This window comes from Pleurodeles waltl, chromosome 6 (genome assembly GCF_031143425.1).
Source record: "Pleurodeles waltl isolate 20211129_DDA chromosome 6, aPleWal1.hap1.20221129, whole genome shotgun sequence".
In the NCBI taxonomy this organism is placed as follows: domain Eukaryota; kingdom Metazoa; phylum Chordata; class Amphibia; order Caudata; family Salamandridae; genus Pleurodeles; species Pleurodeles waltl.
The window spans coordinates 822,343,712-822,370,651 of NC_090445.1; the positions used below are offsets into that span (position 1 = coordinate 822,343,712).

The window sequence follows — 26,940 nt, forward strand, 5'->3', positions numbered from 1 at the left end:
CACAATACGGAGAGATGCTAGGAGCTAACTAGGACAAACAAATAAAACAGATCAAAATGCTTTACAAATAGTTCATTGTAAGACATTCACATAACCTTAAATCCTGCGAGCCTTTTTTCTTAAATTACTAATTTATATGATAACGGAAATACTGAAATAACATGACAAAATAAAATCATTTTTTTTTTCGGATCCTATTCTGCTAAGTCTCTGATTTATCACTTTTGCCTTACAACCCTATCGCTGCACTTCTCACTTTTGTAAAAAAAATAAAAATAAAAATGTAAAAATGTTGCTCTTTGTCGGAATTATTTAAATATTTGCACCCCTAGAATTTCCATCTGTTAGGAGTCTATACTTTTTAGCAGTACCAGCTCATTAAAGATTCAGTTTCAAAGGAACTGATAAAAATATTTTTTTCTCACTCACTTTAATACTTCTAATGCGGTCCTGCAGCTCTTCAAATATGGACCATTTTGCACTGACAATTTCTGCTCAATAGATTAAGGACCTGATTTACAAGTGGAGAGAACTCTCCATCACAAACCTGACGGATTTCCCATCCACCGTGTTACGATCCCCACAGAACAGAATGGAATCGTAATACAGCAGACGGCATATCCGTCACGTTTGTGAGGGAGTATTCCTTTCCCGTCGATATCTAAATCAGGCCCTAAGTTCTACTAAGACTTGATCTCCCTTGCTAAATTATGTATTTGACAAATAAAACCACTTTTATAGACTCCTCTTACACTTCCCTATAATATTCTCTCCACGCAGGGCTATGGCCGTGCATGTGAAGTTCTGGTGGGAGAAATGTAAAGCCATCTGAGTTTTTTTCTTTGTTTTAGGTGAGTCTTGTAGCCAGTCTCCTCCTTCCGAAGTCTATATGGTCAGAACAAGGTGGGATGGTTGAGACAGTGATTCTATTTCACTCCATAATGAGAATCCCTGAGGATAATCTCTTCCTTATTGCCACAACCTGATTTATCCAAAGCAATGGCCCTCTCTGGTGAGGTCTCCAGAAAATAAAATTAAATTAGTGTGATACTCCCTGCTTCTCCAATTAGGCTTAAACAGCTAGATTCTTGTAAGACTCTCAATGCCCCCCGGAACACATGTTGGTATTACAATGCAAAAAAAGAGCACTGTGTTCATGTGCGGGAACAGACAAACGTTATGTGATAACTATATAAACAGCATATGTACATCAATATTGCAGTTGATAGGTTGAAAGAACATTCCTAATGTCTAAAGGCAATAAGTTCCATAAATGCGGCCCGTGCGCCGAGAAAAAGTGGCCTCCAGGAGAGGTCTGATTATGACTGAGAACTACCCTGATTGTGGCTGTGAAGGGTTATTCCAGATGTCTGGTGTTTAATTTTGTACCTTAAGCAGCAGGGACCTAGCACAGACTCCTGAACAACATCGGATTAATAACGAGTAGCCAATGCAAAGTTTGACGAGCCAGCCCCGTGCTGATATCATGTAATGATCACATTTTCATGTTTAATGTTTTTTTTATTACTAATAAACTAAATTTTGACTTGATTAAAATCTTTAGCCACTTTAGTTAAGTGGGTTTACTTAGTAATTCTGAAGCAGTTCGACTGGCACAAGCACTTACCTCTGATAATTCAGGTTCAATCTACCAAGGATATTCCAGTCTTCTAGGCTGAAGGTAAGTGAATTCCCTTGCCGGAGATCTGGAGTGCTGCTAGGAGAGTGTACTGTGTACATCTTTGAACCCACAACAGTTACAAGTGGGTGATTCATTTGATGAGTTGTTTGGAACTGGCTTTCTTTGTGACTGTTCCACAGGTTGTTTACCATTTTTAGGTTTCCTCTACAAAGAGCATGCACTGTGCTGAGAGACATATCATTTACTACTCAGTGGGTCTACAACCTGCCCACAACATATTATTTGTTGTTTTTGTTGTCACTGTCATTTGCAGTCTCTTTTGATAGCTTTTCTCCCATAGGCTTCCCTTCCTGTCTTGTGTAAGCTCCTCCCTGGAGCATGGACAAAGTACACGTGTTCATGTTCATCTTTGTTCGTCCTCGTCTTTTAGCAAAGCACTTTTTTAATAAGCATTTCTGTATTATTCTTGGATGGGCAATGTGCTCTCCTATTTGTAACACAGGCATCAAGCTTCTTTTTAGGGTCGAGCCTGCGTTGCATGCGCTTGCGCATGCGTATCGCAGCGAGACACTTTAGCATTTAGAAAAGGGCTCAGAGCCCTGTCGACGTCACGTCAGTGGTTTTGATTGGTTCGTGGGCTTGCCTAATAAAATCTGCTTGTTTTCATTGGTCGAAGGCTAGCCCTCCTCGAGCGCATTGACCAAGTACAGAAAACATGCAAGGCTTGCTGTTTTCTGTCTGGCTCGTGGACTACTTTTTCTCTAATTTACTAGCGCGATTTCGCTTGGCAGGAGTCGAGCACTTTACATAGTTAATAGCACTTTTTCGGGTTACATACATAAATGCACTTTTGCCGAGAGGTGAAAAGTCGGGTTAGGAGTTTACAACGCTATCAGCTCTACCATGAGCAAACGCAAGACCCGTTGCATTGTAAATGCTTTCACTGTCTATGCCATCTCTATCAACACTTTAGTAGTAGTGAGACAACACTCGGGCACATTAAATTTTGTCCTGTAATTACAAAAAAAGGTGACAAATGTTTTCAAAAGATGCACTTTTATTTTACATTGGGTTTTCTTTAGAATTCATGACCCTGCATGTATTTGCTCATCTTTCTGGCAATTTCAAACGCTCAGAAGTTTTACGGCTTTTTATTTATGTAGCTTTCACCCTTTTTGTCATCTCTATTGACGCTCAGTTGCTTACACCCACAACTGTACTACTCTACACCACTCTGCTCTAAGCAACACCATGCCACTCCACGCCACTCTGTCCACTGTATTCTACACTTCATCACTCCATGCCACCCACTAAGCGCCACTCCACTCCACTCTGCATCACTCCACTCCACTCCACTCCACTCTCCTCTGCACAACTGCTGTACAACATGGCTAAATGACACTGGCAAAGCCAATAGCTCTCACATAGATTAGACCTATTGGCTGTCCTAATACTGGTTTAGTTTCATATCTCTTTTTTTAATACGTTTTTTGCCAGGTAACAGTATTTTAGGCTTCCGTCTGTTTCTGGCTTTTTTGTTCACACTAGTGAATGGAAGACAGAAATATCGATTTCTTTTCATTGTGTTAGGGTAGAGATGAGATAGAGGCACAGGTGAGATAATGTCCAAATTGCAGTGCTAATATTCCTACTTTTCCTGGTCTCACTCTTTACAACTCTCCTTCCCAGGTGAATCTTTCCTTCGGAGGGGGTAGTCTGCCCGATCTGTTTGGGTTGTTCACACACAAAACAGATATGGCATGGCCATTGACTTTTTCTAGGGTCCTTGGATGGGGTAAAAAAAAGTGAACTGCCAATTCACATAACAGGGCAAATGCCCGATTTAGCTGATGCGTCAAAGCATCAAGGGCTGGTCCACCGCTGATTTGGGGATGCATTTTTGTATATGATCAAACCCTTGCTCCTCCTACCCTTACCAATCCTACGGTTCATTAAGAAGAGACATGCTTTATTAGCATGATTAGTTTATGCATGTCACCCACTCTTTTGTATCACCTTCCTCTCATCATACCCCAGATAAACAAATGGTTGGCTCACAGTAGAATGGGTAAAGGGAATAGTCATAAGTGCAAGTTTTGAAACGTGGCTGATGGTGTGTATCCTGATCCTGTGGCTAGTTGCATTCAGCAACCCCCAAAATAAGTTCCCAGTTAAAAAAAAGACATTTCATGTGTGGATGATGATGTCACTATGGGGTTGCCTGTGAGTGTGTGCAGCAATGCAGCTCACTGCTTAAAGACCGGGGCCATCAAGAAAGAAATAAGAGTAAAATCAATGATATACATATTATACAGGCATCTTACCGCATTGGAAGACAGTGGTGGCCCTTCTATAGGGCCTTCATGGCGCAGCCCTGGCACCTGTGAGTTACCACAATGTGCCAATACTCTGTCCACACTGATAATTATTTAACTTAGCAGTGTTCATGAAAACACACATGTTGTGTCCCCTCCACCAGGCTCCTGATGGAAAGAGGGGGCTTAGCAAAGATAACATAAATGCACTCTGAAGAAGGATGCCTGGATTGAGCATGTGATTAGCATAAATCAATTACTATCCCCTCACAAAGGCACCATCTATTATATTTAACAGAATTACCTTGCTTGCCTCAGGCAGCACAGTATACCTGCTGAAATGTGGCTGTCAGGGCACACGTTAATGCGCCCCTGAGGCCAAACAGGAAGAAAAGCAGCAAAGGTAGGATCCCAAACACTGACCAGGCTTATGGCAGGCCTGTGATTCCAGGCTGGAGAAGGTTTTGAGGTGGTCTTCCTCTTGATAATCCTCTCTATGCTGCCCTGTCTGGCTTCTCGTTGGGAATCATGCATTGCTGGTTCATGCCCTGGTGCTGCCATTGTAGCCTTGGATTGGATTGGCCAGCAAAGCAAGCAAAAAAAATCCAGTCTGTGTGTATGTATGAGACGGAGTATTATTTAGTGTGCTTGAGAGTTTCAATGAGTTAAATTGAGTGTGAATCAGTAAATCAGTAAGAATGAATGGAAGAGTGAGTATGAATATGGGAAGGTGAGAATGAAGAGGTTAATGAAAGAATGTGAGTTACAATAAGTGAGTGAGGGGGAGATTGTGACAGCGCATGAGTCACGGACACAGCTATCAGTGGTGCAGCGGGTGCAGCTAACCCAGGACCAAGAAGTATGAAGGGCCTACTGCATCCTATTTATTAAAATGGCGTGCCTCAACAATAGCAGTTGGGAGGGCCAGTCAGTGAATGAAAGAGTAAGTGTGCTTGTGAGTGAGAATCAGTGAGTAAGGTATGTTTGTGTATGCATAAGAGTGAGTACGAGTCAGAATGCATGAGCTAGAGTAAGTGAGGGTGAAGGAGAGGGACTGAGTATAAACGAGAGAAAGAAAGTGTGAGTGAATAAGAGTTTGGTAGTGTGCATTAGGATTGTGATTCTGCCGCTGGCCATGACACACTCGAGCTAATTCTTGGCTTATTGGGACACCAAAGGAAAACATTCTGTTGCTACCATATTGGAGAGAATGTTTGGTATAAGGGAGGGCATAAATTGTTAAAAAGCAGGCCCTGACATACTGCAATTAATTACTGATACCTATGGCAAAATTCTGGCACTAGCATACTGGAGTTAATTCTTGGAAACTATGCCATAGTAGTAGTGAGAGATCGGGCTGAAGAGGAATGAGAAAAAACTTGTGCTGACATACTGGACATATTTTTTTACATTTAGTTCACCCATGGTATAGGGGCAGCATCAATGGCAAAATTCTGGTACTGGCATACTGCATGTAGTTCTTTGCATAAAGAGATACCATGACAAAATAGTGCCTTGGCAAATTGGAGGTAATTCTTAACATATAGGAGGTGAACAAGGCACATTTTGAAACAATATGAGGTAAACCTATGGCAAGTATTACCACTTTCCAAGATCATCAGTTGCCACTGCTGTAAGACTTGCAAAAGTCTTGGTGTAACCCAACACCAAAGAAGAATTTATTTCACAAAATTGTTTGGAACTCTAGGAGGCCATTTAAATGTACAAAAAAGTGTGCAAATCGTTGACCTTGGCAAGGCACTCTGATGCCTTAGGAGCTGTACAAAGATCACTCCCCCAACACCTGACCTTGCACATTCCATTTGTGCAGAACTCAATGGAGTGAAGTTGGTTGAGGCTGTAAACTGTGAACTTGGCTAAACCTGTTTAGCACACGGTTCATCATATCACTCCAAGTACATCCCATTTAAGATTTGATCTGTGACTTTGTCATGCAGCAAAGAGTTTTAAAGGCTCAGATTTCTTAGCCTTCAAACCCCAGTCAGATGAGGGGATGGGCTCAGAATGTATGGTTTTAAAGAATGCCTTGTAGCTCAGTATCAACACTTGTGAGGGGTGTTTTTAATAAGACAATTTACAGCCGTTTCCTTATTGTGTACACGAGTGTATTAATCCCTTAGAGATACCACAGCCTTCATCACTGCACAACACTTAAACGACATCATTATTTTAATTATATTTCTTTTACATGTGATCATCAGTTCAGTGCCAATGAAAAATAGCTTTCAACTAAGCAACGCAGCTAACAACAGGGACACTATCCAAAACCAACTGCCAGGGAGGGCAGCACAGAAGGACGTTTTTTCCACTGTTTTGCAATCGCTCTTACTAAGCGCGTCGTACCTGGCGTGGCGCTGAAGCCCTTTCAGTGGACCGATAGCAGCTACTCTCAACATTTTGTACCAGGGGTGAGAGCTCAATGAGATGGGATGAACGTGGAGTCGGATTCTCTGACCCAGGCATCAGAAAACAAGCTGCTCTAGCAAGCTGCTGTCTGTAGACTGCCTGGTTTCAACATGATACTGGGAGACACTACTACATTATTTATTCAACATCTCAGTCTAATTCCATGGCAACTAATCTACTTGAAGCCTGGCCATATAAACCAGAGGAAGCGGAGACAATTTGTGATGGCATGGGCAACTTCTGCGAGACGTCCTCTCGCCGATAACAAGTGTTTTTCATCTCTATGGAGATAGCGTAAGGAAGACGGAGGTTTTCTAGTTAGGCCCTACCCAGAGCACATTAAAGGAGTAGGACTCCAAAGCATGGGGGCTTTATCCGACAACGATGTGCACCTTGAGCCCTACCACTTTTTTTACAGGTGACCAATCAATGAAGCTTCTTCTTCACCAACAACTCCAGACTCCTCTGTTGCTTTGGCTGGCCTAGCTGCGCCTCTCTGCAGCGCTGCAGACTGATGTATACCTCAGGCTGTACCTCTACCTGGCTGCGCCTCTCTGCAGTGCTGCAGACCGATGGATACCTCAGGCTGTACCTCTACCTGGCTGCGCCTCTCTGTAGCACCTGCGGACTGTAGTACACTTCACCGGATGTACCTCTAGCTAGCTGCGCCTCTCTGCAGCACCTGCCTGCAGCACCTGAAGACCCCTTTCTACCTCAGGCTCTGCCTCTATCTGGCTGCACCTCTCTGCAAGACCTGCGGACTGTGGTGCACTTCTCTGGGTGTACCTCTACCTAGCTGCGCCTTTCTGCAGCACCTGCAGGCCCCAGTATACCTCATCTCTCTGCCGCTACCTGGCTGCGCCTCTCTGTAGCACCCGCACACTGTGGCACACTTCTATGGCTGTACATCTACCTGGCTGTGCCTCTCTACAGCACATGTGGATTGTAGTACATTTCTCTGGATGTACCTCTACCTAGCTGCACCTTTCTGCAGCCCCCTTTACACCTCAGGCTATGACTCTACTGCGCAGTGCCTCTCTGCAGCACCTGCAGACCTCTGTATACCACAGGCTCTGCCTCTACCTGGCTGCGCTTCTCTGCAGCACATGTGGACTGCGGTACACTTCTCTGGATGTACCTCTACAGAGCTGTGCCTCTCTGCAGCACCTGCAGACCCCTCTACCTCAGGCTCTATCTGGCTGCGCCTCTCTGCAGCACTTGAGGACTGTGGCACACTTCTCTGGATGTACCTCTACATAGCTGTGCCTTCTCTGGCTGTACCTCTACCTGGCTGCGCCTCTCTGTAGCACTTGAGGGCAGTGGCACACTTCTCTGGCTGTACCTCTACCTGGCTGCGCCTCTCTGCAGCACCTGAGGACTGTGGCACACTTCTCTGGATGTACCTCTACATAGCTGTGCCCCTCTGCAAACCCCTCTACCTCAGGCTCTATCTGGCTGCGCCTCTCTGCAGCACTTGAGGACTGTGGCACACTTCTCTGGCTGTACCTCTACCTGGCTGCGCCTCTCTGCAGCACCTGCAGACCTCTGTATACCACAGGCTCTGCCTCTACCTGGCTGCGCCTCTCTGCAGCACATGTGGACTGTGGTACACTTCTCTGGATGTACCTCTACATAGCTGTGCCTCTCTGCAGCACCTGCAGACCCCTCTACCTCAGGCTCTATCTGGCTGCGCCTCTCTGCAGCACTTGAGGACTGTGGCACACTTCTCTGGCTGTACCTCTACCTGGCTGCGCTTCTCTGCAGCACTTGAGGACAGCGGCACACTTCTCTGGCTGTACCTCTACCTGACTGCGCCTCTCTGCAGCACCTGAAGACTGTGGCACACTTCTCTGGCTGTGCCTCTCTGCAGCTACTGCAGACTGTGGTACGCTTCTCTGGATGTACCTCTATCTGGCTGCTCCTGCCTCGCCTGCTTTATACATTCCCCTGAAGTTCAGAACTCAATGTCACCACAGACGCCGCTTTGACTAACTATATTGTATCAGCAAAATTATGCGACGCCGGGAAAACTAGAAAAAACAAGAACATGTGATGGATTTACACATAAACAAAAGCGCATTGCAGGGCCTCTGTGAACACAAAACAGTGATCATGGATGGTCCAAGGAGAGAGCAGGTGAGTGTGTTCATATAAATAAGCATTACAGATGAGGTAGTGCTTATAAAACATTGTCACTGTTTATGACACAACATCAAAGTGCAATGTCAACAGCAAACACGCCATGTTGGCGAAAGATTAAAATCAGAAGAACAACGGGAAGCTTTAGAAAAAGACATTAAATGTGCAGTAGCCCGCACAGCCTTAGGAGACACCAACAGCAGGAACAAAACAGAATGAATGTGTGCATGGAAAGCAGACAGCATAGTACTCATTACAAAAACGCGACATGCTACAGATACAACACTATGCGAGATTATACAACTGGTGCAAGGAAACGTTAAATATTTATATATTCCGCTCAGATACAACACCGCATGTTGTTAACTACACTAGCTAAGTGCAAGATATACCACTGCATAAGTGCATGGCAGCATCACGTTTTATGTAACAGTGATGAAAGAATTTAGAGCAGAGAAGATGGGTATCGACTCCGGTCTAACCCCCAAGATTTAAAGTGGAGCTCCGCCTGCAGAGAGGAAATGTACTTAACCCACCAATCATTCTACCCTCCTATCAGAATGCCTTTAAAACAGAGCGGGTGAGGCGTCATCAGAAAGAATCGCAGCTCTATTCGTTCAAAGACACTTTCACTGATATACTGCGACCGAGGAGTAACCACTCCCCAAGTTGTGGTTGATTATTGTGCAAGCAAAGTTTGGTCGTGTGTCTGAGCATGTATTTAACAGGGAGCGTCTCCCAGTCCCTTCCTCATCTCCCGAGGGAGGGGCATCCATGTTAACTTCTGGACTTATCCCAGGTTATTCACCTGTGCTGGTGCCTTCTGAGTGGGGTAGAGAAGTGTCATTGTAAGACGTCAACCTCACACCATCCTGCCCCATAAAAAGTTGTGGGTAGCCAGGTATGAGACAGGGCATGGCACTGCATATACTCTTTCCCGAGGGAGCATTTTATTAAAAGGAAGCTGTAAGCAGTGAAAGTGGTGTCTTTCTTGGTCATGGGCTCAAACTGAATCTTTTGGATTGCAACAAGCATTGGGCTCGATGTAAAAGTGACAACCGGCAATAACCGAGCCCATCCCGTAGATTTCTGTCACATCCTTGCAAGTGTGGCTGAGCAGAGGGGACATCAGATGAACTGATACAATACTGACAATTCTGTGGGAACTCCATTCTCTTTACAGCAACATCTTGCATGTACAACTTCTCCAGAGAGGTTCAGAATGTCTATTTGTCCTTCACTGCATTGCAAGTAAGTACCTGGATTGCTTGAACCCTATTTTTGTTTATCACCGTTTTGCTTTTTTTGAGTGGAATTGCCCCCTCTGATGGGGTTGTACGACGGAATGCCGACTGACAAAACAACAGGTGCCTAAACAACGAGGTCGGAACACCGACCTCGTTGTTACTACTAATGCCTTTACCACGAATGCCTTAACAATGATATTTCGTTGTAAAGGCATTCCTGGTAAAGTCATTAGTAACAGGCACCCATTGATCCTGCATGCCTCACCCCACCCCCCCAACCCCACCCCAAAACCTAAAACCCCCCACCCCTCCCCAAAACCAAAAACGCCCCACCCCCCCAACCCCACCCCAAAACCTAAAACCCCCGACCCCGCACCCCCTCCCCAAAACCAAAAACGCCCCACCCCAAAACCTAAAACCCCCGACCCCCCACCCCCTCCCCAAAACCAAAAACGCCCCACCCCAAAACCTAAAACCCCAAACCCCTCCCCAAAACCTAAAACGCCCCACCCCCCCAACCTCACCCCAAAACCTAAAACCCCAACCCCCCTCCCCAAAACCTAAAACGCCCCACCCCAAAACCTAAAACCCCCGACCCCCTCCCCAAAACCAAAATCGCCCCACCCCCCAACCCCACCCAAAAAACCTAAAACCCCTGACCCCCCACCCCCTCCCCAAAATCAAAAACGCCCTATCCCCCAACCCCACCCAAAAACCTAAAACCCCCGACCCTCCACCCCCTCTCCAAAACCTAAAACCCCCCACTTACCTGAGTCGTCGCCTCGTCATCTGCGTCGTCCTCCTCAGCCGACTCCCTTGTTTGTACCTCAACCATGCATGTTCGTTGTTCAGGACATGCGTGGTTAAGGCACAAAATAACGAAGTCGTGGTTAAAGAAAGCGTTGTTCCGCTTTCGCTAACCAGGACTTCGTTATAAAAAAGTCGGCATAAAGGATGTTTCCCCTCTGATGGAGATGTGCTCTGCACATCGTGGGAGTAGGGGTGATTTGTTGGTGGGTGGGGTACCCTTCTGCAGGGGAGGAGGGATAAGACGGCGGTAAACTCCAAATGATGTGGGCTCGTCGTGCAAGAAGCGTTCGGAAAGCTGCCTCCTCTAGTAAATGTTGCCCTGCTGCAGGTGGGAACTGGGGCAGTTCTCACCTCTGGTATATCAAGACATGACGATTCATATTATGCTCTTTTTATTCCTTTATTATTCAAACAGGGAAAAAAGGTTACATTCATGTCAAAAGGCTGCAACTCGCATGAACCCAGTGTTGTATGTAAGCTACATTATCAGTCTTAGCGAATGCGAATTAGCACACCATCCAGTTCATAACAGCTGATTTCCTCAGCCCCTCTCCATCCGTTACTGCTCAAGGCAGAGACACGATGTTATCCTCTGTGTCAGGGTTTGACTTTGGAACTATTGTTATGTCTAGGCGATACTCAGGTGCACAGAACTGATGCTATGGCGTCAGCCTTGTCATTTCTTTGGCATTGGTTCCCATCACTGAGAAAGCAAAAGGCAGTTGTGCTGTGACACCCACTATGGCCCCCCTGCATGCTCTCCCAAGAGGCTAAACACTAAGGGCCTCATTACGACCCTGGCGGTCATAGACCGCCACGGTGGAGGCCGGAGGTAGCACCGCCAACAGGCTGGCGGTGCTACATCAGGTATTCCGACCGCGGCTGTGAAGCCGCGGTCGCCCTGCCGGGTCCGGCGGTTTCCCGCCGGATTTCCCCCGGCTGGGGGAATCCTCCATGGCGGCGCTGCATGCAGCGCCGCCATGGGGATTCCGACCCCCTTCCCGCCAGCCTCTTCCTGGCGGTTTACACCGCCAGGAAGAGGCTGGCGGGAACGGGTGTCGTGGGGCCCCTGGGGGCCCCTGCACTGCCCATGCCACTAGCATGGGCAGTGCAGGGGCCCCCTAACAGGGCCCCATTAAGATTTTCAGTGTCTGCTTAGCAGACACTGAAAATCGCGACGGGTGCAACTGCACCTGTCGCACCCCAGCAAATCCGCCGGCTCCATTCGGAGCCGGCTTCATCTTTGCTGGGGCTTTCCCGCTGGGCCGGCGGGCGATCTTTTGAAGATCGCCCGCCGGCCCAGCGGGAAAGTTAGAATGGTCCCCGCGGTCATTTGACAGCGGGCGGTGTTAGGGTGGCGCCCGCCGCCCGCCGGGGTCGGAATAACCCCCTAAGTGCTCACCCGAGCTTTGCAGTGAACGCCCATGTTGAAGAATCGCCCCTTGTCTTTTTGTTCACTCTGACTTAGGAGCATTGGGACTTGGGTGTCATTTGTATACTCTCAACAAGCTTTTCCACACCGCAGCAAGCAAAAACAAGTCACTTCAGTCGGCCACCCGTCCCACTTCCCCAAAGCATGAGTAGATTTGTATGGCACACCAAGCAGTTAAGGGTCTGTAGGCCAACCTCTGGCCCATATCCCAGGGTGATAGGTCTATCTGCGGGTCTGCCATCTGAGACATTTGTGACTCAACATGTGAGGTCATGAGACAGAACTGAAGCGATCTGACCATTTGGTGGGTTTTTATGGAAATATTTAGTGAGTTGTTCTGCCTCTCTTTGATAACTATGCATTATTTACATATGATCCTATTAAAGGTTAGATCGTGTTCTATGTGTTTTATGTACATGCTCAGAATCTCATCCTGCTGATAGAGTGAACACACCAACCATTAAAAAATATGAGCTGGTCTGTTAGTCCCGAACATTCCCTCCTTCGTATGTTTCTCTTCGCGCCCCAACACTTGTTAGATTTCTCTTCTTCCTTTGGTGGTATCATTTGATATTTATGTACAACGAATGTAAGTTGGGACTTACTGACTAAACTACGTAGTCCTTTCATTTTCATCCTTGCTCCCATACAGTCCAGTCTGAAGTCCTGCTCTCATGATGGCAAATACATTCACGTCATGCACCTTGTGCGTGCACTACACTGGACCTTAGCCTGTGGATCTTTGTGATTCCAAGTAACTGCCTCTTTGTTAAATCTCTTTCAGCGTCTCCAAAAATGACTAATTACTGCAGGGTTCTTCTGGTTAGATTGGAAGACTGGGAGGAGACAAATAATATCATTTCAGATTTACAGTATGGATTTAGACAGGGGACCAATACCTCAGAGCAATGTTTAAATTGCTCCCTATTAATTGGCAAATATGTACAAGGCAAAAATGGGGCCCTGCCTTTGGCCTTTACAACTTATCAAATGCCTTTGATACCGGGAATAGATCAACTTTTTGGAATATCTTAGAGAGTTTGGGGATTGAAAAACCCTTAGGTACGCTCTTACATCGTTTACACTAGGATACCTCTGCAAGGATTTGTTATTCTCCTTCTAGAGACTGCACAGCCTCCATAAATTGTGGTCAGAGAGTCCAACAAGGCTATATTTTAGCTCTGTTTTTAGTCTTAATGTATATAAATGGACTTGAGGGGCACCTTCTTCAAAAGAGGGCAGCTATACCAAGGGAGTAAAACAGTTTCATTCCCACCCTCCTCTATGCCGATGACGCTGTCCTCAGCTAGGACAGCAAATGGTTTACAGTGGCTGTTGGAAGGCTTTTTGGAATTCATGACCTCCTTAGATTTAAAGGTTAATCGATCGAAGTCCTCTGCTTTAATCTGTGGTCATAAAAGTCTCAAGCTAAAAAACATCAGATAGAGGGATCAACAGTCTTAAAAGTGGACAGTTTTAATTATTTAGGTGTTCCTTTTGACTCTAGGCTGAAATGGGTTCTGTTGTTATAGTTAAGAGCACGCCAATTTTCAAGAGCAAATGAAGGAATCTTTTCGTATTTGTATTTAATTGGGACACAGGCCAGTAAAGGAGATGACTGCTTTGTATCGATCTGAATGCATTTCGGTTGCCTCTTATGGGGTAGTTGTGCAGGGCTATTGCAATAGCAGTAATTCGCAGAAACTGCAAAACAGCTTTCTCAGCAGAAAACTTTTAGTTCCCTCAGTCACCTTCTTTTTTCATTCTGAGGTTGGCCTGACCTACTAGATCATCTTTTAGGCATGGCTCCTCATTTGTACGTGCTAAATCGTGGCAATCACGCGAGCTGGGCTTCAATATATATAATTTCAGATTGCATGGCCCTTGACAAAGTGTCTAGCATTCCGTGGCTACGCTCAGTTAAGAGTACCTTTTTAAACTTGGGGGTTCCAGAGTTGTATACTAATCCCGTACTATTATATCCCATGGTGAAAGCTAGGATAAGGTCTTTATTTTATGCTCATTGACAGAATTTATGCAGAGCTAACACTCGCAGATATCTTCTCAGTAACAGTATCTCACTGTATCCCCTCAATTTGAGCTAGAGCTCTACTTAACATTTACGGAGAATACACAATCCAGAAGATATCTGATAAGGTTATGCTGTGCTCTTTACATTTCTTTTTTGCTTTCCCACAACAAGGTACCTGATTCAATAACCTTCCTAAGGGCCCCTGTGACAATTTCTCAGTTCAATCTACCGTTCATTTTATGCCTTTTTTCCCTTTAAAACGGTACGATCCTGGTTTTCAGTACCAGTTTTATGGCCTATGAATTTAAGATTATATAAACTGGGCTTTCAGTACTTTTAACAGTTAGATTCAGCAGGAATGTGTTGTGCAGTACTTATTTTTATTAGAGGTGCACTTAATATTAGGAAAGGATATTCCTGAATGGGATTTTTCTTTCTTTTTGAGGTGGTGTTTTAAATATATAGTTTTTAGTTTAAAACTCACCATGACCGGTATGTTTAAAGTGCTTTTTACATTTTGTAGTAATTTATTGTCAAGATGTGTATGCAAATATATTTTTATTGATGTACCTTTTATGGCATTTTCTTGCCAAATAAAGTTTTGAAATGATTGACTAATTACTGCGATGCTAAATACTTAAATAAACCATACCACATTGCCTTCGATCTGAAAAATTTCACCCAATGTGCTGTATTGTATTGCAGCATTTATTTAGTGCTTACTACACTTTTGTGGGGTGCTTAAGCTCTTGCCTACATGGAGAGCATGCTACACAGTGTACGGTGTGTGGTTGGAAGGAAGTTGTTTTTGTTTTGATCCTATGGGGAAGTGTTTCCATTTCATGCGTGGTGACCACTGAGATGCTCCTATTGTGTTATGGGACCCCGGTGCATAGCAGTGTGATGATGATGAAGTGTGAGAGACAGGCACGCAGTTTTATAGTTTTCAGTTTGCTGGTACCTTTGAAAAGCTCTGCAGGTCCCTTTATGGTATTTCTCGTACTGTAGTTTTCTTAAATGTGAACCGAACTGGGTTGCCCAATCTCAGATTGTATGTACAATTGTGGCACTCAGCCGGCATGGTTGGAGGGAGAGAAGGGGGAAGAGATCAGCTATAATGGACATTTTTATTATCATCCCATACCTAAGTGTCTTTGTAAGGTGGAAAGAAGCAGTCATTGTGAGGTGGAAAGCAACAGTCAAAGTATAGCTATCTGGGACCTGCAGTGGTGGACTACATTACAGTCCTCCATATTGTCCATCAATGTGTTACAGAGCTCTTCAGTTATTCCATGTTCATTTGGTGATATCAGTTTTTTTTGGGTCAACAGAGCAAACTCTTTCCAGGTACTGTCAAAGAGTGACATCACCCAGCAGTTTCAATCTATTTTATTTATCGGTCTCCTTCATAATCAGTAATACGCTCCCTTCCTTCTGCGGCAGTGAAATCCAGTTGTGATGTCCACTGCAAAATGTTGGTTGAAAGCCTCCGTATCCTTCAGTACACCATAGTTGGCACATGAGGAAAGCACTGCACGTCAACAAAAGCAGCCCCTTTACTATTCTCTGGCTTTCAGCAATGTTTACTCAGGACAGTCTCATTTGCTTCTTGCATTGTTCTGGCTAAAGAAGGCACAATCTGACTCAATCTTAACAGATTAATGGATGTTCATTCCCATTTCTTCTTTAGGTCTATTCCTCTGACTTTTAGTGTGGCACACATCCACACTTTCTTCAAAGCTTTACTGCACTGAATTGTACTGTATGTTTATATAATGTTTACCATACCTGTTGAGGTGTTTAAGCTCTTTGTAGACAGGTAGCACACTACTCCATAGCACCCAAAGAGTTGTGTTTGCAGTTCTAGTTGTAAGTGTTGCAATTAGTAATCTAATAAGCAACATTGCTGGAGTTTGTGTACTGGTCAGCTGCATCCAAATTCTAATCAAGGGGAAAGTTAGTTGGTGATTATTGTTATTATATACAGATGATTTAATTATGCATTGATATGCATTCCTAATTGTGTCTCTGTGATTAAAGGGAATATTTATTATTCTATTGTTTTGTTGTTCTAGTACAGTATGTTACTGCATGGCGCAAATGTTGTTGAGAATACAGGTATACAGATTATGGTTCATGCGTATACAGGCTAGGACATTAAACATGTGGGAACACTCCAGTAGAGTTTAGTTTAGAAGGTCATGCACGCTAGGACAAAAGGAGACATGGACTGACATGGATTAATTTAGTTGGAATATGAAATGAGCTAGCAGGCATATAAAATAAGTTGGTTATGCAGACACAGATCAGGCATATTTTAGCAAAGGCTCACCTTCTGTGTCATTGCCAGGAATGCAAATATAAGAAGAGATGTTTACGGATGTCCTTTTGTTTGTAATTACCAAGGTGTATCATTCAGATTATGCATGTACAAAAAGGTTGCCAGAATTCCTTCGATGCAGATCACGTTTCCATAGGTGTGTGTGCTACAATGAGGACTTGATACTCTTTTCCGAATATAATCTAGTATTCTGTCTTTGTTGATGATGTGTTACATATGTTGTACTTGGGCATTACTTTTAGGGTTATAACACAAGTGTGTGGTCCTTCTAGTTTCTCTGTCTTACACTATGCCCCCACTTTCTGTTGAAAGCAAGATTCTTACTATGATATACTCTGAGGTGCAAGTGGGCAGGAGCCACCTTTCTGGCATCCTTCTACATTCCAGGCAGGGGCTGCTCCTCCGCTAAGGCAGAGGAGCGTCGACCCACTGCTTTCAGCAGAAGAAAAATAAAATGATAATAACGGATCAATATTATCATTTTATTTTTAGCTGGGGCTGGAGGGGGCTGGAAGGAGGAGTGGTTTATGCAACTTAAGTGCGCATGTATGTTTGGCCAGCCGTTTTGGACCGGTCAAACAGACTGCACACTTTGTATTTCTTCACTCGGCTGTATCGAACAGCCTGGAGGAGAAAGTGTACAGGGCCCCACTCCGTCTGTGAGCACCGAAGCAGGGCGCTCACACCAATCACGGGGCTGCTGTCATACTGGTGACAGCAGCTTCGTGATTGGCTGAGGGAATTCCGGGAGCCTGTGTGCTCCTGGACTGCGAGGACGAGAAGACGGAGGAGACGAACTCAGTAGACAAGGTAAGTGTTTTTTTTGTTTTGTTTTTTTAAATATGTATTCATTTTTTTTTTCATCCCTGCCCCGCCACTCCCATTCAGTGGCAGCCGTCACTGATTTCAGGTGATTTTCTTTGTTTGGAGTGAATTCCATAGCATGGCAGTTTAGATACAAAAGGATATTCTCAGTGTTCTTCTTATAGGATGGAACAATTAGCTGTAGAACCGACTTGGCATATTGCTCCCTTATCAGGAAGTATTTTTAACGTTTCTTCAGTTAAAACATTGGTTATTTTCTATTTGTTTTGTGCACGGTGTTACAGTACTTTGAAGGTATGTCTTCGGGCAACAGGCTGTCAGTGCAGAGGTTTCAGATCCAAGGGGCAGAAGTTGTCTTACAGATGTATTTAGAATTCCTGGGAATAGTCTGCTACTAGATCCCGATAATTCCTGGTATTGTCCTTTGGCACAGTCTAGACATGATCGGAGGAGTGAGGTGCCTGCTTTGACCTTCCCTGTGGGAATCCAAGATGAAGTCCTCATAGTGTGGGATGTGGAATCTGTCAGCTGGCTCACTTGTCAGACTGTGGAGAGTCTGTAATCAATGATAATTAATAAATTCTGATTCTCAGATTAGGTAGGTAGGCATGTTCTTTAGTCCCCCTTTTTTAATAAGTTGTAGTTTTTCCATACCCACATTTTAACACTTCCATTGTTCAGCGGCTTTGAGACCGACATCTAATGCTTATGATACTCATGTCTGCTTATTTTTTGGTTCTTGAGGTTTCCAGTTAGGTCCGCTCTAATATTCAGGTCAGGCTTGATGGACACACTGAGCATATGGATTCTAGCTTCAACTATTTCAGCTGAGCAATCAGTCAAGAAATGTAACTGCCACAAAATGAATTGCTCTTCCTTTCTCAAAAGAAAGAACAGTTCTTTGTATCAGGTTTAACCTTCAGCTGTTTAGCTATCTTGCATTACTGCATTTTAGAACCTTAGTTACCTGATTTTCAATTACTTGTGTTAAAGCTTAGTTTCTTATTCCTAGGCTACTTCTAAGGGTTCTTATTGTGCTGAATTGTTATGCTTTTAACCCAGTACTTTTGAAGATGCTAGTATCATATGTGAAAAAACTGCCATTTGAGGTATATGTATATTTTCGGTCCGTTACAACCCCCTAATGAGATGTCAGCAGTATTCATCAGAACACGTCACCCTCTCTGCTTAAGTGTATGATAAACAGAAATATATACTTACAACCACCATCTAGAGAAGTTGATGGGAGTTGTCAGGTGAAGTCCTCAATGGATATACATTATTATTCATGAATTAGAAATTAGACAAAAGTTGGTTATTTTCTCAAAGCTGAAGAAATGGATCAGGGCTTCCCCAGTGTCCACGTCCCAACCACTGGCGTCTCTGTGTAGTGAGGAAAACCTACACTTGATATCTCTAGTCCAGTGCTTCCCAGACCTTTTGGAGCCACACAACAATTTTTAGAACAACAAACATTTGCAACCCCACCAAGCTTTAATGGACATGAGGCAGGTGATTTTTTTTAAGGCAACCTTATGTGGTGTGCACTATCATTTACCGACAGCACATGTGCCACCGAAATGTCAACATTTGTGTTTTCCTGACTGCTGAATGTGTGCTTTACTGGTATTTCCATTTTGTTGTGTGTTACAAAATAATTACACCCTGCAGTGTTTATCTTCACACTCTCTGTACCCCAGCAAAATTGTCACATTATTCACTTTACTTTATCTCACTGCAATGTGAGAGGAGCTTGCAAACACCAATTCCCATGTTGAAAAAATAAGCAGCAATGTACAAGACACTAAGCCAGTTCTATTTTCGTGCCAAGTTTGGTGTAAATCTGTGCTGCAGTTTTTGCTGCTGCTGTAAGCAAACTTTCCTATTGGGGTCAAGTGGGAAAGCACATCTTTTAAAGATCACCTCCCCTTAAGTGTTTATTCCTGCATTGAACTGAAATAAAATTGGCATCCTAGAGTTTAGCTGCATACGCTAAGCATACTCAATTCAGAATGAGGCTTGTTACCTTCTTGGACTAGGTGTCTGTGCTAACAAACATTTTACAACAGTGTTGAAAGTCTTACAAATGACTAATATAATCAGGGTGTTGACACTACTACCATCAAACACACCATATGCAGACCCAACACCAAACTGTTCTTTTGGATGACGGGTTATTTACTGGGGAAGAGTATAGAAATACAGAAGCACCTAAAAAGATCCTCAGTTCCGCTTCAACGGCCTACACATACATCTGAGAAATAGGATGAAACTTGACGTGCTCGTGGGGTCATAGTATAAAGTTTTCCTCAGCATAACAGAGACAGTGACCTCCCACAAACTGAGGATGGCATTCAGAATGAGGGCATGTGAAGGGGTAATTGGAGAAGTAAGACCTTCAAGGATTTTAGGGCTCTGTTTTAAATACCTTGAGGAGCCTCGATACTTGCTAAGGAGAACATGTGGAGAAGTAACGGGCTAACAAAGTAGACACTGGGGCAGGAAATGTAGAAGCAGCTGGGGATCTAGTGATGTAAATACTAAGCATTTGTATTGTTTCCAAAAATAAAAATGTCAACGATTCTCAAAGTGGATGAAGAGGACGAAACAGGTAAAACTTGTTTCTGCAGCAAAAAACTATAAAACCACATGGAATATTCACATTAAACATGCTGTGGCACTGGAAATGTTAACTGAATAATGTGTTTATTAGGTTGTAAGCAGTGCTTGTAATGACAAGCCAGTGTCTTTCAATCAAACTTTCCAGAGGGCAGAGGCTAAGTTTACAATTATAGTTACCCTTTGCTGTTAGACGAATTTCTAAAGCGATTTCAGAGGTAACCAATTAATTTGGGATCTGACTTGTGGCTAGGGACATAACATCAGTAGAGCCAAAGCGTTCTTGACTTTCAAGACAGCCAGTTAGGCTTCTAAAGGAGAGTGGCTAAATCATGCAGAAGAGAAGAACAAGCTTAAATGATGAAGACATGTTAACAGCTGAAGTATTTTTCCTTGGGCAGCCTTCCTTTGAGAGAGGTTTTGCCATCACTTTTACTGTGAGCCAGATAAGCAGATAAAACAGTATTACCACATCAGCAAGTTAAATTACAGGCGAGGCCAGTCCGCATTCACTTACAGTAAGTACGGTGAAGGAATGTCCAGCTCATGGGTATGTGAGATGGAGGAACCATATATCTGAGAATTAAAACTGAAAATAACTACTTTAGAATGAGAAATTCCAAGCCGTCTTCATAGCTTTTGCCAGATCTGCAAACAAAGGATCTAAATTGGATGGTTCATAAATGATCATCAGGCATAATAGTCATGACTTATGAGATTACACTTGCCTAGGAAGGTTTTAACTGATACCTTGCTGAAATGGGGAAGGGCAATGCCAGAAGTGGATTCTTTAATGAACAATGATGAAAGGCAATTATCTTAAACAGTTACAAAAGTATCTGAAGATGATTTATGATGCCTTTCAAAAAGACAAATATCTTGCTCAGCTGGGTGTTCACCAACCTGGGGCTGCCAAGCACAGGTCCCTTACCGACCTCATTCCACCACCTCTCATCGCAAAGTCAATGTCCTCTACATCATCTAATGGCCAATCCCCACCTCAATCCTTGGGAGTCATCTGCTGCTTCTCATTTTACTGCTCCACTGCTTAGGATCACCAAGCTAAGCTAGGGTCTAGGACCACTCCTCCAGGTCTGATGCACATGAGGGAGATTCACCCTCTTTCCCCTTTAGGTTTCTTTTTCTATTTTCAGTTCCACCTCAGTTGAACTTTCTTCCTGAAGGCTGCCGAGTTTCATTAATTCTGCTCAGTACTGCTTGCGCTGCTGTCTCATTAAGGATCGATGCGTTGCCTCCTCTTACCCGCAGACGCTAACTGTATAAATATTTTGAGAAGTGGACAGTGACTGCACATTTTAAGTTTCAAAAAAGAGAATATTTAGACTGGGGGCATGTGCATAACAGAATTATTAGTACTACCCATTGTGAGGAAATAGTGATGCAGCCGCTTCTATAGCCAAATATCCCTGTCTGATAGGGCAGCTTTACTGCTAGAATTTAAAAACATGAAAATTACAGCACTGAACCACTAGCTTTTACAGGCGACGACCGGATGAAAGCCCCAGTCTTGTGTGTATCTGGTCACAGTAGCGCTCCGGATAACGCCCGTAGAACCATCCTGTAGGGCTGTGTTTCGTCAAGTACAGTTAGAAACAGGGGCGTAGCTTCATGGGGGTGTTTGGGGTATTACACGATCCATCCCCCTCCCCTCCAGTAAATATATTTTCTTAGAAATAATTGGGTACAAGTGCTTTGAGCCTGATATTGTGAGATGGCATTAGGATTTCCGCAGGAACGTTTACAAACCCATAGACAAAAACACACACACACGCTCTCTGCTTTGTAAGTCCTAAAATATCTCGTTTATTTTACAGAGTACTCTTTTTCTCTTAATACCTACCAGCCCGCATTCCTCTCCGTTCCCAGTGCCCCTTAGGCCCCTCTCATGCACCCTGCTTGTTGTATGATGTATTTAAATATTACATGCCAGTCCGATTGTCGGACAATCTGAAGCTCACCCCCCCTCCCCCCCCCCCCAAAAAAGGTACTGACCAAGCTATGCCCCTGGTTGGAAAGGGCATTGATTTGTAGGTCTCTGTTCCATAACCTGCAATGATTGGTTGGGTGGTGGAGACCTACAGAGCGTGTCTGAAGCTATGAATAAATAATCCCGTTAATAAGCACGTGAAGATACTGCTATGGTTTGAACGGACCTGCTGTGGTACTTGTCCAGCCTAACATTCTTATCAATCAAGGTGACAAGCGTGGAGGGTCGGGGCTATTCATTACGAGGCGAGGAGTAGCTGAGCTACTGTCCGAGTCCGGCTTCTGTAATAAGTGCACATTTAATCTGCGCTACTCACTCCTTTATCACCCAGGCCATGCCCGGGCGCAATTACAAGACTTGATCCCAGTCCTGATGCACCAAGAGGCCCAGCTTGGAAAGGAGCTGTTCGCAACTATCCCGCAATCAGTGTTTTTTTGGCTGAAATAATAGGCAGTCAGAAAGACCACGGAGTCCAGTGCAGATATCACAGCTGTATCTGTCGCTTCAGTGTGACTAGCTCATCCGCACCGTTTTTTCATTATTACAAACTGAGAACTGTTGTCCTGCATTTATAATGGCAAAATGGAACCGCACAGAGCACAACTAAAAGAAATAACAGACAGCTCACGCCCAATATCGGACTCTTGCTTTATGTAATTTACGCGTCGAATCCTCGAGCGAGGCCAATTCAGCCTTTTTCCTCCAGGACTGATAAAATAACTGGCACTGGTGATAACGACAGCAGCTGGTGATTAAACTGCGGATGTGCTGTGTAAATGCACAACACTAAACTGACAAAGAAATGTACGAAACGGGAGCCGGAGGTGCCTGCACCCAACGTCGCCTCCACCCCCACCGCACGGGTGACGTTCACCCACTCGAGGAAAAAAACTAAAAAAAGACAGGCTGGAGCCGCCTCGGACCTGGCTTCAGGCGCAGAGCGGAAAGAACGCTGCTCCGCAGCCCAGCTCGGGTTCATTGCCTGGTAACCAGGTGAAGCGCTATACATAACCGGGGCCAAGGGCCGGGCCTCGACTATTTCTGTCTCTCTCTCCTCTGGATGGAGCCGGCCCAGAGGCGCACTCGGGCCCCGCCGCCACAGCCAGGGTCAGTCAGGTACTCCGTTACCTCATATTAATGACGCACCAGGTATCCCGATAATGAGAACAACAATGAATGATTATTAATACTGGCACAGAAAATGCATCCCAAGTCTCCTTTCTCTCATGAATTATAGACGCTGTTTTGGATTTTACAGATAATGGCACTTGTGAAAAGACAGCAAAGAAGTCTATGAACCTTCCTGAATTCCCGCTAGTGCGCTCGTACATATCACTTGCGCACACACACACTTCCCTGGTGTGCTTCAATTCTAATGTGCGCAACCAGCCACCAGAATTAAACATAATACATTCCAAAACATTAATTGCCGTCCGCCGAGTCTTTGTAATCTCGCACTTAAAGGCACTTGATTTCACGCCTCGGTAAAACTGAGTGCACAAACTGACTGACCCACACAACTACTTGACAGATATACTTCAAAGCATCATGCAAAGCACTCCCGGGCACATCTGGCATTCAAATTCACGTTTTTGTAAACCGAAGGTATTTGAAATATACATGTTAACTGTGAATTTGCTCAGAAATCTGACCCTGCCGCTGACGTGAGAGAGCAGTGCGGCTGCTCCGAGGTTCAGAACCTTGAATTAATTCATCGTCTGCTCTACTCCGCCCAGAACAAAGCCCCGAGGAGATTTACACATTTAATCACGACCTCTCTCGCGCACGCACGCGCGCACGCAGCCCAGCTCCTGTGCGGCTGCACGCGGGCAGAACCCGGGAGCTGATGCAGTGTGAAGAAGGGCTCACAGAGCGCACGCACCGCGGCCGAACCAGGCTGTTTTCCGCGCGAGTCGCACCTGGTACAATGAAAAGGCACATTTACACCCGCGAGCCGCCGGTGCATGCAGAGAGCTATTCGAGGTCACGCCTATATCTAGGGTCATTGTATGGGGACGGGTGCTGTAGAAGGCAGCAACATTTACATTCTAAGGAAGAAAGCTAAGAAACACGCCTTATACTGTCGAAGGAAACCGAAACAAAACCAACGGAAGCGGCAATGCCTCCCTTTGCCACGGTAAATACAGCACCGCGTGGCTTCTACACAGGGACAGGGATATATTGTTTCTCAAAACAAAGACCTCAAATAGCCACAAAACCCGATTTTGGACAAAGTGCCGACCCCACTGCTATAATGGCACACTTACAAAACGAATCCACTCAAGCACAGGCGTTTACAGATGGCTGGATGTATGTGTCTCCCTGGCCACTGTGCACTCGCCGGCGTCTGCAGGCAACACTCTCACACACATAGAGGTACATGGCCACTGTGCACTCGCCGGCGTCTGCAGCCAACACTCTCACACACATAGAGGCAATGGCAACGCAAGTACACGGCGTGGGTGCAGGTGAGCAACACACCGAAGGCGCTGCTGTGGAAGGTGAGCTGAAGTCAAAGGGCCCGACCTTATAAAATGACGCCTGGCTCAGCCGCTCTTCTTACCAATCTGCTGTCTCCTGATGTAGAGGACGAGTCCGTGCAGTCATCGCACACACCCGTGGAAAGGATGCGGGGGCTTGCCACTTACCATACAGAGTACTCCTCGTGATCTGTCCGCCCATAGTAATGGCCAGGGTGGCCGCCTTCCACGGCCACGCTCAGTGAAGCCTGCTGCGGAGCTCCCCTCTCACAGGCATTATCCGTGCGCACACGCACCCCGGGCTCCAGACCTGCACATCCCATCCATGCACAGGCGGAACCGCGCGAGGGGATCCGGGGGATGCCACCCACTCCGAGGTCCTCCCTCTCGCTGGCAGCGAGGGAGCTGTCAGTATTATTTACATAAAAGGGAGGAGACTCGGGGCTGCCTGAAATAGCGAGAGCGTGTTTAAAGATGCACTCTCCGCTTTCCAACCCCCTGGCAGGCAGCTCGTTCGCCCGGAAGCTGTGGATTTATGATGATCAGCCCATTAACAGGGCAAAAAAGCAAGGCGCCTCAAAACTTCATGAGTTCTGGCAAAATAACACCTGCTTTATTTACTGTAACAGATCAAGGAAGCGTGTAGATAACCTCTATAAACAGAAATATATGCGTGCTTCTGACATTCGAGTATACCTTAAGTATATAATTCTGCTACGTATGTATAATTAGCCCTGTTTCTTATGTCATAGTAAAACAGCAAAACTAATATACACAATAAATTTGCACCTCATCGACCGAATTTTTTCTATCACATTTTCTTTAAAAGGGTACTGTCAAGTACTGAGCACCCGCACTTTAATTTTAAAAGGTGAGTGCCTACATTTCTCAGCACTGCTGCAAGACACTTCTGATGGGCAAACAGGTACTCTAAAGCAGCGGCCTCCAAACGTTTTAATGGCCCAGTTGAAAAATAAAAATCATTGCCCCTCCCAATTTTTTTTCACAATTATTTTATAAAGATGGCAATGTTTAAATATGTCTAGACTTATTTAAACATTGCAGTTAAGTGCTGTTACCTTTTAAAAAATGCAATAACATGCTTATGCTTAAAACAAATCTGTATAATGCTTCTTTTGGCCAGAGTCTGGCGCCCCCCCAGGGACCACTTGAGGCCCCTCTAGGGGGGCCCGCCCCCCAGTTTGAAGACCTTTGCTCTAAAGAGTGAGTAACTGCACTTACATAGTTCAATTTAATGCACTGTAAGAGACCATATTGTCAGTTATACATTGCCTCTTCAATCCTCCCATATGATGTCGGCTGCGTGCACGGAGGCTTACCACAAATTTGTTTGAGCGCAAAATGCAACCTCTAGTGCTGATCATATTTTGCTACTGCAAATACAAAGTTTAAATATGCTGGGCATGATTGCGAGAAAGGCAGACTGGTTTGTATTGTGGAAACATGATCCAACAAGCAAGAAATCAAATTGGGTTATGTACCAGCATTTAGGACAATAGCACGTGGAAAGCACATGCTCAAGTATTGTCATGGCCAAACGCAGCTTTCCATCTTTAATAGGTAATTAGAATAGCAGATTTGATTATGCGAGCCACTTTACAATCCTAGCAGCACTGAGAATATAAAATACCTCCTCAGCTGCTTAGCGAGTTCTGTTAAATCGCAAATCTTAGTGAACGAGTTAACAAACAAGACCCTGGTTCTTCCAAAACATTACGTGGATAAACTGAGAGTTAGATCAATGACACGACTATGTCTATGTCTGGCACCATGGCTAGGTGTCATAGTGTTTGAGTTACAAACCATCAGCAAATTGACCGCTTGTAATTTTCATTCTTGCATGCTCAGGCTACAAGTGGAAGTCCTGGACAGTTGTTACATATCACTCCTTGGGCCTGCTAATATGCTTGGATCCAAGTGGAGGAGCAATACAAGGCTCCTACACGAGGAAGGGGCAAAGTGATTAGTGGCCTCAATATATGGGCCCAGACCAGGTCAAAGGCAGGAAAACGCCCCTAAGCAGTCGTTGGTGGGGTTGGCTAAAAGGCAACACACAGTTGTCCAAAAATGTCTCTGAACGATGCCCATTACCTGCAAGGGTCTCAAAGCATTCTCAGATGGAGCAGACTTTAAGCAAAACAGATGGCTGTAATGGTCAATGCCATCCTCCTCAGACTTGGTTTAGGTCCCGGAACATGTTTTTTCATTTCTTTCGGTGTTCCTTGGGTCTAACCCAGTTTCAGACCCAGGTAGTTATGAAGCAGATCACCGTGGCAATCGCTGGGGGTCATGAGTCTCTTACTTAGCTGACCCTCAGTGCTTAATTTGTGCTTGTTGTTTCCGGTGCTGAGCACCAGCACTTATTTTTGAGGGTTGGCGCTTATCCTTCTGCCTCAAGCATTTGCTGCGAGCAAAATTCACATATGGGAAAGACTGAGAAAGGGAAGAACGAAAAAGCGTCACAAAGGGAGAAAGTAGAAAGCTGCTAGAGTGAGCTGAAGGGGCAGAGATTGGCTGTAAATGGATTGAGAGGCCCGAGATGGGTTCAGGATTTCGCCGCCTCGGTATTCTGTGTTCCCACATTTAATAGCAGCAGCCTCGT

General features: G+C 44.8%; 1 protein-coding gene across 2 annotated transcripts in view; it reads right to left on the reverse strand.

The window, feature by feature from the left end:
• NEURL1 (neuralized E3 ubiquitin protein ligase 1) overlaps nucleotides 1–24,709 on the reverse strand; it is a 413,365-nt gene extending 388,656 nt beyond the window's left edge. The window contains exon 1 of one of the 2 annotated variants that reach the window (XM_069239472.1): nucleotides 24,486–24,709. In XM_069239472.1, coding sequence (XP_069095573.1) covers nucleotides 24,486–24,519 — 34 coding nt within the window. In that variant the 5' untranslated portion in view covers nucleotides 24,520–24,709. The remainder of the gene's footprint in view (nucleotides 1–24,485) is intronic. The other variant, XM_069239473.1, reaches the window with a different exon arrangement.
• Between the last annotated feature and the right edge of the window lie 2,231 nt (nucleotides 24,710–26,940).